The following is a 14,216-nucleotide window of genomic DNA, read 5'->3' on the forward strand; positions in this document are numbered from 1 at the left end:
TTGGGTTGCACTACCCAGGCATGTTCTGCGGTTTTTAATTTCTCTATGTATGTTTTCCCTTGTCTGACTCACACTGCATTGGCCAAGAACTTGCCCGCTTTATTGCCGTATTGGAAGAAGGAGTATTCTGCATATTGTAGGTATTTTAAAGCGCGCTGATACAGGTGCACATTCAGCGCATTAAGGAGCTCTCGGAATTTCTCACACCTCTCAGTAGTGGGATTAGCGATTAGATCTTGTTTTGCTCACTTTAATTTGGTTTCGAGTTCAGTAATATTTACGTGAAGCCGTTTATTCCTAGATCTTAAATAGTTTATTCCTAGATCTTAAATAGGAGATAATTTCACCTCTTAGGACCACTTTGCTAGTTCCCCAGAATAGGCTCAAGTTGTCACAATGCTGTGAGTTTGACTCTGCAAATTAAGTCCACTTCAGCGTTAAAAAGTTTTGAAAATCCCTATCGTTTCTCAGGTATGCAGGGAATTTCCACCACTGGTGTGTAGGATACTGATCTTGAAGTTTAAGGTCTACCCATGTGAGCGCATGATCTGAGACTCCCAGGCTTCCTATGGTTGCTGAGATAATATAAGGGAACAATGCTCGAGAACAGAGGATATAGTCAAGTCGTGAGGAAGTATTGTGAACCTTGGAAAAAAATGTATAATCACGCTCCTCTGGGTGAAAGGAGTGCTAGAAGTCTAGCAATTGCAAGTTCTCAAAAAGGCTGGGAATGCCACGCTTCTGGGACATCGCTCCCTGCCTGGGTACAGGCACCAAGCGGTCAACCATTGGGTCAGAGACACAGTTAAAATCACCTGTGAGAAGGAGCCATCCCTTCCTATGTAGTGTGAGAAGTGAGGTTAGTTGGCTGAAGAAGTGCGGGGTACAGGTTACACAGTGTGAGTTCCCTTCCATACAGTTTACCTATGATAATAATATATCTACCATTGGGGTCTGTCAGTTCTTGTGTGACGTGAAAAGCTATATTCCTGTGTACCAGAATAGCTAAACCTGCTTTTTGCCCCATTGCCGGTGAAAAATATACTGCTCCCACCAATCCTTCTTGAGTTTTCACATTTCTGCTTCCAATAAATGAGCCTCTTGAATACATGCTACATCTGCCTTTACTCTCTTGAGAGACTGAAGAATCTTAGTGCGTTTAATTGGGCTGCCTAATCCATTGACATTTAGACTAACTATGCGCAGATTAGACATGTTGTGTGTATTGGAGAATTGAGGAAACAGATGTAATGTTATTTGGATGGACTCGGGCCTCCCAGCCTAGACCCTTATCCTCGAGTCAGTGAGTGATATTATCCACTGGACTACTACCATCCCTTTTGCCTCTATCAACCCAAACTCTAACTGTAAGTGGTGAGTTTCTCTGTTTTACTGTGTTTCATGAATATTGTGCATGCCCTGCCCTGCCCACCCATTTCCCCTTCCCTTCCCCATACCCTGCTTCCCTCCCCTCCCTACCTACCCTGTATTCCTCCATTTCCCAACCCTCCCTATCCCCTCTAGGGCCTACCCCTAGTGTAAGAAGAATCCCCATACTTGCTGTATAATACACAGCACCAGACAGATGCCTGATACTACCGGGTGGTACGGTACTGAATGTGGGTCGGCCCCATCCCCTCCACCCTTACCAACGACGCATCAAAACAGTGTTATACACATATCTAACATTTACTACTCATTTTATTAGAAATCAACGTTTTAGGTTTGTAACAAGCAGTGTAGGATAAGTAATTGAGGAAACCACGCAAACAATAGTCAAGATTTGTAGAAAATTTACATATCATGTCGCAGTGATCAGGCCTATCTGCCGTGGTCATCCAACCTCATTGTCGCTTCTCAGTGGTCTAGTGAGACTATCGATTCTGGCTTCGCATCGTGTCCTCTTGTGAAGGAAAGAGAGTGGCGAGATTTCTTCTTGCCATGCACAACATGGCCATTTTATAGAAGGTAGCGCAACACGTGCCCTTTACTATACGAAACATGGCTGCGGCTGGTAATAACTCAGGTGTGCGGCATCGCCCGGTAACAGGGAGTGATAAATGAGAGTCAATTTGGCACCCGTCTTTTATAATAAAGGAATCTGTTATTGATACTTTAAAAATACCTGTAAGCAACTGGAATCACCTTCACTTATGTTTAAAGTCTTTTCTGGGTCCGCCAAAGCCGCAGTGTGGAGCAGAACAGGTCCCATTTCGCTTTTTAAACACTTCTGTGTAGTAGGATCAGCCATGTAGTAGATGTGCTAGTGCTGCTTTGTAGTATCAGATAGGCACCGAGCTGACCATGTGGGAATGTTGAGAGAAGTCACATTAATGAGCTCTCGCAAAGATGACTCCTAGATAGGCTGGCGAGTTGATATGACATTTTTTAGGTATCGGTCCAACAGCATTTATTTCAAGGAGTGCCCGCCAAAAAGGATTTTGCCTTCTCCGCATCCAAGAAGTCTGTTACCTTTTCTCCCTGCCAGATTCTCAGCTTAGCAGGGTATTGGAGCTAGAACTGATTGTCCCTCTTGTGTAACTCAGAACAGATGTGGCTAAAGGACTTCCGTTGCTGTGCTAGCCTTGCCGAAAAGTCTTGAAATATACGAATCGTGTGTTCTTGGTATGTGATTTTCAGCACAGCCCGAAAAGCTTGCATCACACACTACTAGTACGCCCAATTGAGCACTTTGGCAATGGTAATATGCGGGCGATTCTCCCCATCTCTTTTTTCCTCCCCAATCTGTGGGCTCTTTCAATAATAAAACTGTCTCTGAGATCTGGGAGGCTCAAGGCCTCTGGCAACCAGGTTTGTAAAAAAGCTTTGAGGTTCCTCTCTTCAATACTTTCCGGGAGACCTACGATTCTGATGTTGCTGAGTCTCGACCAGTTTTCTAAATCATCTTGTCTTCCTGCTCTATGAGAGATTTTTAGAGTGAGTCAACTTTCTGTGTGAGGCTCAGATTTTTCGTCTTCTAGGGCCGAAATGTAGCCCTCGGCTTGCTCAATACAGGGATTGAGTTCTCCCATCGTATTAGTGAGTTCTTGTAATTTCAAAGAAAGTTCAGTAAAACGGGTGTCGAGCATGTTCACCTCACTTTGATAGTGAGCTTGTCATCTTTTCCGTTAAGATTGGAGCCATTTTGTCTGTGATTTCCTTACCCTTCTATTTGTCTCATCTGCTTCCCTTCAAGGGCACATCACCGCTTGCTTGATGCATATATTTGTCAATAGACATATGTTCCTCTGCTTGCTGCGTGTTTTGCCAAGTTTTCGCATCGATGTCAAGATTTTACAGGTGAATGTGAGAGGATGGGGCCGGGAGCAGAGTCAGATACGTCCGCACGGCTTCACCACATCACGTGACCCCTCAGAAGGGTTCATTTGCCAAGTCGTCGGTAGACAGTGCCAGCTAGCTTAAATGTCCTGGAGGGATGATGTCATCCAGAGGGGACGCCCCCCAAGGTTCCCGCCATGATGGCTTTAAGACTGGCCAGTGCGCGCGCCTAAGGACTTGTGGTGGCAGTCGGTGGCGTCCATGCTGCCCCGGGAGGCCTGGGAGTGGTAGGCAGGCAGTCGGCAACTGGCAGAGGCTGCCATTCTACCCCACGGAGTCATGGAAGCAAAGAAAAAAGTGAGCAAGAGTGGTCACAACCATCTGCAACCGACAGGCTTAACAGTACCCCCTTCTTGGGCCCCTCCCCAGGGGTTTCGGCTTCCTAGGATGTGAAGTATGGAAGTTTTTGATCAACTCCTTGTCAAGAATGTTCACAGCAGGCTCCCAGCTATTTTCTTCAGGACCAAATCCTTCCCTCGAGATCAGATATTCCCAACGCTTCCCGCGCTTCCTTACGTCCAAGATGTTCTCAACCTGATATGTGATATCATCTTCCAAAGCTAGCGGTTGGGGTTCCAGAGCTTTCTTGGAGAACTCTGATAGGATGGGCAGTTTTAACAGTGAGATGTGGAAGGCATTATGAATTTTGAGCAAAGTGGGTAGACGAAGGCTGTAAGTGACCGGGCCCAGCCAGCGGAGTACGGGAAAGGGCCCGATGTATCTGGGAGCAAAGCGAGATGAAGGTAACTTTAAGCAGAAAAAGCAGGTGCTGAGCCACACCTTGTCTCCGGGGTTCAACTGAGGAGCTGCCCGATGATGGGCATCGTAGAACTTCTTTGATTTTAAGCCTGCTTGTTGCAGAAGCTGTCTGGTATGTTCCCAGAGTTGATGCAGTTCTTGAGAAGAGGATTGCATTGCTGAAGAAGGTACAGACAAAGGTATCGGAAGAGGAGGCAGAGGCTGGCGTCCATACACTACTTGAAAGGGCGATGACCCGGTAGACACAGACTGATGGGAGTTCAAGGCAAACTCTGCCCACGGCAATAAGTCGGACCAGTCGTTCTGCCGAGAGTTTACGTACACCCGAAGAAACTGCTTCAGAATGCGATTAGTCCTTTCTGTCTGTCCATTGGCCTGAGGGTGATAGGCCGATGTGAGGTCCAGGGCAATGTAAAATTTTTTACAAAGTGACCTCCAGAATTTAGCCGTGAATTGGACACCCCTATCCGAGAGGATGTGTCTCAGGAGCCCATGAAGATGGAAGATGTGACGTACAAATAGTTTGGCTAGCTCCGGGGCAGAAGGAAGGCCGGGTAGCACCACGAAATGAGCCATTTTCAAGAAGCAGTCCACGGTGACCCAAATGGTGTTATTGCCGCTGGAAGGGGGTAGGTCCACAGTAAAAATCTGTGGAGATGTGTGTCCACGGCTCACTAGGTGCTGGAAGTAGGAGGCCCCAGGAACGGCCGGCCAGAGGCTTTTGATGGGCGCAAGTGGGACGCGATTCCTCATATGCTTGAGTGTCCTTCTTCATAGTTGGCCACCAGTAGAACCTCTGGAGTGTCATGAGCATTCTGGCTTGTCCAGGATGACCAGCGAGTAAGGAATCATGCGTCCAGCTGAGGATCTTCCTAAAAAGAGGTCAGAGAACCATCGTCTTCCCGGAAGACACTGTATGTGTGCCAGCTAGGAATACCTTAGTCGGGTCGATGATGTGCCGAGGGACATCTGGGACATCATTGTGAATGAGCGAGAGAGGGCATCTGCTCGGACGTTCTTATCAGCAGGTCGATATCAAAGTAGGAAATTAAATTGAGTAAAAAAAGAGACCAGCGGACCTGTCTGAGGTTAAGGCATTGAGAGTGATGTAGATACTCAAGGTTTTTGTGATCAGTGTACACTTATTTGGTGTTGTGTCCCCTCGAGCCAGGGGTGCCACTCTTCAAAGGCTAATTTAATCACCAGCAATTCTTTGTCCCTGATTCCGTAATTACGCTCATCCGGAGAGAAGCGACGGGAGAAGAATGAGCACGGGTACAGGGTGTGATTAGTAGAATGCTGGCTGAGTACTGCACCAACACCGACGTCAGAGGCATATACTTTGATGATGAAGGGTCGTCATGGGTCAGAATGACGCAGACATACTCCTGTAGGAATGCCTCCTTAAGTTTCCGGAAGGTGGACATGGCCTCGGGTGACCACTGGAAAGGATTAGCTCCTTTTCGTGTCATAGCCGTGAATGGGCAGTTAGTGTCGAATAGTGATTGATGAATGATCTGTAGTAGTTAGTAAAAACTAGGAATCTTCGGAGAGCCTTAAGACCCATTGGTTGGGGCCACTCTTGGATGCTATTAGTCTTCTGTGGATCTATTTGGAACCCCTGGCTAGAGACAACACAGCCCAGAAAAGGGACGGACTCCTTGTGGAAAGAGCATTTTTCCAGCTTGGCGTACAACTGGTTTTCCCTTAAGCATTGCAGAACGATGGTGACGTCCTGTTGATGGCTCTGGTGTCGTCCAAAGATACCACGACACAACTGTAGAGCATGTCTCTGAAGATTTCATTCATCATATTCTGGAACACCACTGGAGCGTTGCAAAGGCCAAATGGCATGACCAGATATTCAAAATGGCCGTCGCGGGTGTTAAATGTGGTTTTCCATTCATCACCCTGGCATATCCTGATCAAATTGTAAGCTCATCTGAGGTTCAATTTGGTAAATGTCTTGGCCCCCTGGAGCCTGTCAAACAGTTCAGAGATTAATGGCAGGGGGTAGCGATCCTTCAGTGTAATCTCATTTAAGCCACGGTAATCTATGCACGGCCGAAGGGAGCCATCCTTTTTCCCCACAAAAAAAGAACCCTGTTCCAGCGGAAGATCTGGAAGGCCAAATGAAGCCTTTAGCCAAATTTTCTTGTATATATTCAGACATGGCTTTCGTCTCGGTCAGGGAAAGTGAGTAGACTCTTCCTCGGGGAGGCTCAGTGTTGGGCAACAAATTAATAGTGCAATCAAAAGAGCGATGCGGAGGTAAGACATCTGCAGCTGTCTTCGAGAAAACATCCTGGAAGGAGGAGTACTGGAGCGGAAGTTCCAGAATGGAAGGCCGTGTGGCTAGCCAGGGCATCGGGGACACAGTCTCCAAACACTTTTTATGGCAGTAGTTACCCCAATGATGGCTACTGCCTGGAGACAATACCCTTATTCAATAAACATATACATGCTTACTGTGACTCCAACATCACTAAGCTTCAACAGCAAGAGGAAACGTGGAAAAAAGGATTTGCACTCACAAAGAGGGGAGTAGCTGGCTTGTTACGGCGGTTACTACCCCAAACCAAATAAGCCTGATACTTCACTTTCAATGCATATACAGCATAGTTCTCTGCTTCAACGGCAGGGGAGAAGAAAAAAACTGATACTTCACACATCCAGCAGAGCTCTCTGCTTCAACGGCAGGGGAGAAGAAAAAAGGGTTCGCACTCACAAAGCGGGGAGTAGCTGGCTTGTTACGGCAGTTACTACCCCAAACCAAATGTGCCTGATACTTCACTTTCGATGCATATCCAGCATGGCTCTCTGCTTCAACTTTCGATGCATATCCAGCATGGCTCTCTGCTTCAACGGCATGGGAAAAAGGCTGATACATCACACATTTCCAGCATAGCTCTCTGCTTCAACAGCAGGGGAAAAGAAAAACTGATGCTTCACGCATATCCAGCATAGCTTCAACGGCAGGGGAGAAGAAAAAAGGATTCGCACTCACAAAGCGGGGAGTAGCTGGCTTGTTACGGCGGTTACTACCCCAAACCAAATGTGCCTGATACTTCACTTTCGATGCATATCCAGCATGGCTCTCTGCTTCAACGGCATGGGAGAAGACTGATACATCACGCATTTCCAGCATAGCTCTCTGCTTCAACGGCAGGAGAGAAGAAAAACTGATTCTTCACGCATATCCAGCATAGCTCTCTGCTTCAATGGCAGGGGAGAAAAAAACAACCAATAAGTGCTGTATAACATAGTCTGGGTAAAACAAGCATGGGTGTAGCTTGCTTATTGCGGTGGTTACTACCCCTACTACCCCTAACTAATCAAGCTAGATATTTCACTTGGATGCAGCTCCATCACTGCTCTCTACGTTAATGGTGGGGGTGGAAGGGAAATAGAACCAAGAGCTAAGAGAAACAGATAAGTATGAGAGAAAAAATGAGTGAAGCTTGCTGGGCAGACTGGATGGGCCGTTTGGTCTTCTTCTGCCGTCATTTCTATGTTTCTATGTTTCTAAATGCTGGAATTGGTGCCGTGGGCCTTCGCGCATATGCACCCACTTCAGAGGGCCCTGTTGGAGAGCCTCTGTGCAGGCTTTTCATTTACCAGTCTTGCTGGATGCATCAGCACGGAGCAGCCTCTTGTGGTGGCTACAGTCATCCAATCTGCAGTGTGGTATCAGCCTCGAGGTTCCGAATTGGGTGGGTCTCACTACCGATGCCAGTCTCTCTGGTTGGGGGGTGGTCTGCGAGTGGCAGTTGGCCCAGGGCACTTGGTCGGCGGTAGAAGCCTCATGGCCTATCAATTGGTTGGAGACCAGGGCTGTTCAGCTGGCACTTCGAGCCTTCCTCCCTCTCGTTCAGGGTCAATCGGTCAGGATTCTGTCAGACAATGCGACGACAGTAGCTTACATCAATTGTCAGGGCGGCACCAAGAGCCAAGGGGTGGTCCTGGAAGCTCAGGAGCTGTTTCTCTGGGCGGAACTGTATTTGATTCAGTTAGCTGTCTCTTATATTGTGGATGTCGACAAAGTCCAGGCTGATTTTCTCAGTCATCAGAGCTTAGATCCAGGCATCCGGAGGAGGTGAGGTTGTCCTCACGTCAATTTGATGGCAACTCAGCTCAGTGCGAAAGCTCCTAGGCTTTTCAGCCGCAGGAGGGCGTACAGGGCTGAGAGGGTCGACGCTCTGATAGTGCATTGGCCTCGAGGGATCCTGCTTTATGTTTTCCCTCCATGGCCTCTAGTGGGCAAGGTATTGCGCTGCATAGAGAAGCACCCCAGGAAGGTGATTCTGGTAGCTCTGGAGTGGCCGCGTCGACCGTGGTTTGCAGATCTTGTCAATCTAGCTGTGGATGGTCCACTTCACCTCATTCATCTTCCAGATCTTCTCCGTCAGGGTCCTGTATTTTCCGACCAGGCAGATCACTTTTGTCTTGCAGCTTGGCTTTTGAAAGGCGTCACTTGAGGCGGAGAGGATATCCGGAGCCAGTGATCACTACGCGTTTTCAGGCTAGGCAGCAGTCTGCCTCCCTCTCATATGTTAGGGTTTGGAAAGTGTTTGAGGCTTGGTGTACCGACCGAGGGTTACAGGCGGTTCGTGCGTCAGTATCTCACGTATTGTCTTTGCTGCAAGAGGGTTTAGCTAAAGGCCTTGCTTTCAATTCTCTTAGGGTACAGGTAGCAGCTCTAGCCTGCTTGCAAGGGAAGATTGAGGGTTACTCCTTATCTTCTCATCTGGACGGACAGAGGTTTCTTTGGGGAGTTAAGAATTTGCGTCCTCCGGCGCGGAAGGTCTGTCCCCCCTGGAACCTTAATCTAGTTCTGCGAGTATTGTGTGACGCTCCTTTTGAGCCAATTAGGAGAGCGACCCTTAAGGATTTGACTCTCAAGGTCGTTTTCTTGGTGGCCATCTGTTCCACCAGGAGATTTCTGAATTGCAGGCTTTGCCGTGCAGGGACCCATTCCTTCAAATATCTGATTCTGGAGTCACATTGCGTACGGTTCCTTCCTTTGTCCTGAAGGTGGCCTCTGCCTTTCATGTTAATCAGACTATCAAGCTTCCAGTGTTTACAGAGTTGGATGATTCTATACAGCATGCTCGGGAGCTTAAGCTGTTGAATGTCTGCAGAGCCTTACTTCAATATCTCAAGGCTACTAATGATTTCAGGCAGTCAGATCATCTTTTTGTTTTATGGAGCGGATCGAAGAAAGGTACCCATGCCTCCAAAGCAACTATTGCCATTTCATTTATTAAAATTTATTGATCGCCTTTCACAAATGGTCAAGGCAATTTACAAAGAACACATACATAAAAGTAATTAAAGAACACAAAACATGACAAAACATACCATGAATTTCATGTAAATAATTATTGAGAACATTGATCAGTGTCAACAAACATTACTCGTATTCAAACATATAAGCAATTGTTGAAAATATTTATCAATATCCACATCATTTATCAATATCCACAAACATCCACAATCCCAATAGCCTCCTTAAGCCAGGTGGCTTAAGGAGGCTATTGGGTCAGCGTCTATTCTCAAAGGCCGTCAAGCTCCTGAGGGTTTGCAGGCCCACTCGATTCGGGCTCAGGCGGCTTTGTGGGCAGAAGCTCAGTTGGTGTCTCTGCAGGAGATTTGCAGGGCAGCGACTTGGAAATCACTGCATACTTTTGCGAGGCATTACCGATTGGATTTGGGAAATTCAGGTTCCCAGTCTTTTGGTGAAAGTGTCTTGTGAGCGGGACTCTCCAGATCCCACCCTCTCTAGGAATCTTTGGTACATCCCAGGAGTCTGGACTGATCTGGGTACGTACAGGGAAAAGAAAATTGGTTTTTACTTGCTAATTTTCATTCCTGTAGTACCAACGGATCAGTCCAGAACACACCCGGGTTGGAGGGGGAGAGTCTTCTGCTCAGCTATAATCCTTTCAGCATACTTCTGTTCTTACATTACAAATTTTTACAAGTTTTTACAAATTTGTAACCAAGTTTTGGCACATAATCCTTTTTGGCTTAGGTACAGATTAATACTGATCTACTGCAGGTAGCACCAGGGCTTATCAAGCAGAGTCAGCGAGGCTTTTCTCTGTCTCCATCTGCTGGCATGGTTGAATAAACCCAGGAGTCTGGACTGATCCGTTGGTACTATAGGAACGAAAATTAGCAGATAAGAACCGATTTTCATATATAGCATACAACAGAAAGCATAAATATCAATACTTAAAATTAAATAACAACTTAAAGCTTACAATATAAAGCATAAATTACAGTACATAGAATTAAAATCAATAACCAAAAGGACACCACAAAACCAAAATATAATAAAACACTACTAAAATAAATATTAAAACCTAAGCCATAAGCAAGTAACTTAAAAACATTCATAGATGATCAATAAGATCATATTAATTAAAAAAATAAAATAAAAATAAAACCAGTTTTACAACATGAGCTGTATGTAAGTCTCAAAAGCCTCAATAAAAATTTTAAATAATTACTTTCTTTTTTTAAGAGGGACCATATAACTGAAAGCAAGTCATCATTTACCTTCTAATCTAGGATTGTCCAAATCCAGTCCTCGGGAGCCACCAACCAGTCTGGTTTTCAGGATATCCCTATTGAATATGCATGAGATAGATGTGTATGGAATTGAGGCAGTGTACATGCAAATTTATCTCATGCATATTCATTAAGAATATCCTAAAAACCAAACTGGTTTGCTGCCCTCAAGGATTGGAGTTGGATACCCCTGCTCTAATCTAATAGCTAAAGGAAATGGAACAAGCAGCAAATCAAGTGGTGAAGATCACAATACCTAAGCAAGTTTATGGTGAACCAGCAGATTTGCCAGATATTGTGATTGGCTCCTATAAATACCTTTAAAAACGATATTAATAATCAACTTTATATGAAAGAGTACTGGTAACCAAGGAAGGTCCATAAAAGGTGAGGGGGTGGGGAGAGATGAGGAACATGATCACATTTTATGGAATGTAAAATGTCACCTTCCCATGCTTTATTGAAACCGTCAATATCTGTTTCTAATATGTCCCCCCATTCCTTCTTCCCCTAGCAAGGACATTTTGAGTCTATTAAATGTAGGGTTTTGTCATAGACCTAGTATCATTTTAGTAGCCCTTTTCTAAACTTCTTCCATCCTTTCAATGTCATTTCAAAGGTATGGCCTCCAGAACTGAACACTGTATTCAAGGTTAGCAAGAAGAATGTATATGATGAGCAGATGTAGGAACAGATAAGCTTTTTATATTGATTGTATTTATTCCTCCAAGGTAACAGACAATGTATTTAGAATGTGTTGTGGTTCTGGATTTGCTCTCTTTTGTGCACAGGAATGCCCGAGCGGGGTTGTTAATGAAGACACTTTTAAACAGATCTACTCACAGTTCTTCCCACATGGAGGTAAGCAGGATTCTTCTCTGCACTTTTAAAACAAGGTGGTAAAGGTATTTTTTCACTCAGTGCATAATTAAACTGTGAAATTTGTTGCCAGAGGATGTGGTTTAAGCAGTTAGAATAGCTGGTATTAAAAAGGATTTGGACATTTCCTGGAGGAAACATCCATAACCCATTATTAGCCAGGTAGGTTTGGGGAAACCACTGTGTATAGTTAAGAACAAGAAGGACTGAATCTGTTCTTTGGGATTCTCTAGGTACTTGTGACCTGGATCGAAGACAGGATGCTGGGATGAATGACCTTTGATCTGACCCAGTATGACATGGCTTTCTCTGGGACTTTCAAGAAGTCTGCTACCATTGCCAATCTTTATCATTTTGAAAGTATTCTAAGACAGATGCAGGGCTGAAGGCTCCATGTTTTGGTATAAATGGTGATATTTTGGAAAGATACCTTGAAAGTCTTTACCCTCCAAAAACAAAGACATCTTAAAACTGAATTCTAATGCTATCATAACAGAACAAACTGTGCCAGCTGATAACATCAGAGTTTGGTTTTCTGCATTTCATTCAGATATTTTGACTGTCATTTGCTTAGCAACATTTGCTTCTTTTGGGGGGACTCAAGTTTGCAATTATATTATAATTAAAAAACAATTTAAATGTAACAGTCTAAAGCCTGATTTAACAAGATATTTTCCTCTTGACACATAATGGGGCTGATGCAATACAGTGCGCTCAGCCGGACGCAGGTTGAATAGGCGCTAATCAATCCCCTATTGCAATAAGGGGATTAGCGCATATTCGATGCGCGTACAACGTGGGGTGAATCTAATAGTGCTCATCACATGCAAATGCATGTGCATGAGGCTATTAGGCATTCACTCCGATGCAAAAAAAAAAGTGCATCTCGCACGCACATTAACGATCAACTATTAACGCCTGCCTGGAGTGTTAATAGCTGAACGCATTTAAAACAAGTACAGAAAAGCAGAAAAAACTGCTTTTCTGTACTTCCTCCTACTTAATATCATTGCGGTATTAAGTAGAAGGAAAAACTTAAAGAAACAAGTTAAAAAAAAACACTTGACAGTCAGGTGCAGGAAACGGACGCTCAACTAACAAGCGTCCATTTCCTGAACCCCCGGCGTCGTTTTCCTAACCGGCTGACGGCCGAGTTAGGAAAACCGACGCCGTTAAACTTGGCATAGGTTTTCCTAACCGGCAGATGGCCGAGTTAGGAAAACCGATCAGGTTCTTGTTAGCAAGGAGGCGTTAGGGACGCTTGCGCGCCCCCTAATTTAAATATTGACACTTGCGTGACCCCCTAATTTAAATATTGCATGGCGCCCCCCCTTGGGGGCGCCTGGGGTGCATTAAGAAAGCGGGCGCTGACTGTTCAGCGCCCGCTTTCTACGCACATTTATTGCATCAGCCCCAATAGGAGTGAATCAGGCCCTAAGTGCAGTGGCAGTAAGACAGATATTACCTCACTCAGTGGGTCATGAGCAGAGACAGAGAGTAGAAAAATATCAGTCCAGGGATTTTTTCCCTGGACTGATATTTTTTAATGCACACTAAAAATGTGCACTAAATGGTGGCGGCCATAGACAAAAACGATTCGACAGAGGAGGTTGTTCCGGACCCCCGCTGGACTTTTGGCAAGTCTTGTGGGGGTCAGGAGGCCCCCCCAAGCTGGCCAAAAGTTTCCTGGGAGTCCAGCGGGGTTCCGGGAGCGATTTCTTGCCGCGAATCGTTTTCTAACGGAAAATGGCGCCGGCAGGAGATCGAGTGCAGGAGGTCGTTCAGCGGTGGTCCGGAACCCCCGCTGAACGACCTCCTGCAGTCGATCTCCTGCCGGCGCCATTTTCCGTACGAAAACGATTCGCGGCAAGAAATCGCTCCCGGAACCCCGCTGGACTCCCAGGAAACTTTTGGCCAGCTTGGGGGGGCCTCCTGACCCCCACAAGACTTGCCAAAAGTCCAGCAGGGGTCCGGAACGACCTCCTCTGTCGAATCGTTTTTGTCTATGGCCGCCACCATTTTGCGGCGGCCATTTTGAAAAATGGCGCCGGCTGAAGACAACACGATTCTATTGAGGGGACCGTTCCGGACCGCCGCCGTTCTGGACCACCGCCGGATCCCCAGGTAATTTAAAGCATTTGTGGGGGGTTCGGGAGGGTGGGGGATTTAATTTAAAGGGTCGGGGTGGGTTTTAGGGGGGTTTAGTGTGCCGGCTCACGATTTTAACGATTTTTCACGATAGTTTACACACCCAAACGGCAACAATACGATTCCCTCCCCCTCCCAGCCGAAATCGATCGTTAAGACGATCGAGGACACGATTCACATCTCTAGTGTTTTCACTATTTCTTGCTTTGCTGTTTGATTGCAATCTTGCACTTTTTAATTTTTAAGTTGCATTTTTTAGTGTGCACTAACATTAGTTACAGCGCACTAACACATACTTAGTGCGCTGTAAATTCTATTAGGGTATACTAACTAACCTGTTAGTGTGCACTAACTAAGCCATTAGTGTGCAGTAACGAGCCTTAATGCGCATTAACATCTAGCTAGTGCGCACTATCTCGGTCGGTGTACTGCACACTAATGTTGAGAGAGTGCGCACTAACTGGTTGTTAGTGCGCAGTAAGGCCCATTAGTGTGCACTAACGCACTTCATCGAA

General features: G+C 45.8%; 1 protein-coding gene across 4 annotated transcripts in view; it reads left to right on the forward strand.

Moving 5' to 3' along the window:
- The window catches only part of KCNIP1 (potassium voltage-gated channel interacting protein 1), a 516,519-nt gene that overhangs the window by 458,378 nt on the left and 43,925 nt on the right, over nucleotides 1–14,216 (forward strand). For all 4 annotated transcript variants that reach the window (XM_029583871.1, XM_029583872.1, XM_029583870.1 and 1 more), the window contains exon 3: nucleotides 11,466–11,535. In XM_029583871.1, coding sequence (XP_029439731.1) covers nucleotides 11,466–11,535 — 70 coding nt within the window. The remainder of the gene's footprint in view (nucleotides 1–11,465; nucleotides 11,536–14,216) is intronic.

This window comes from Rhinatrema bivittatum, chromosome 18 (genome assembly GCF_901001135.1).
Source record: "Rhinatrema bivittatum chromosome 18, aRhiBiv1.1, whole genome shotgun sequence".
NCBI classification, from domain to species: domain Eukaryota; kingdom Metazoa; phylum Chordata; class Amphibia; order Gymnophiona; family Rhinatrematidae; genus Rhinatrema; species Rhinatrema bivittatum.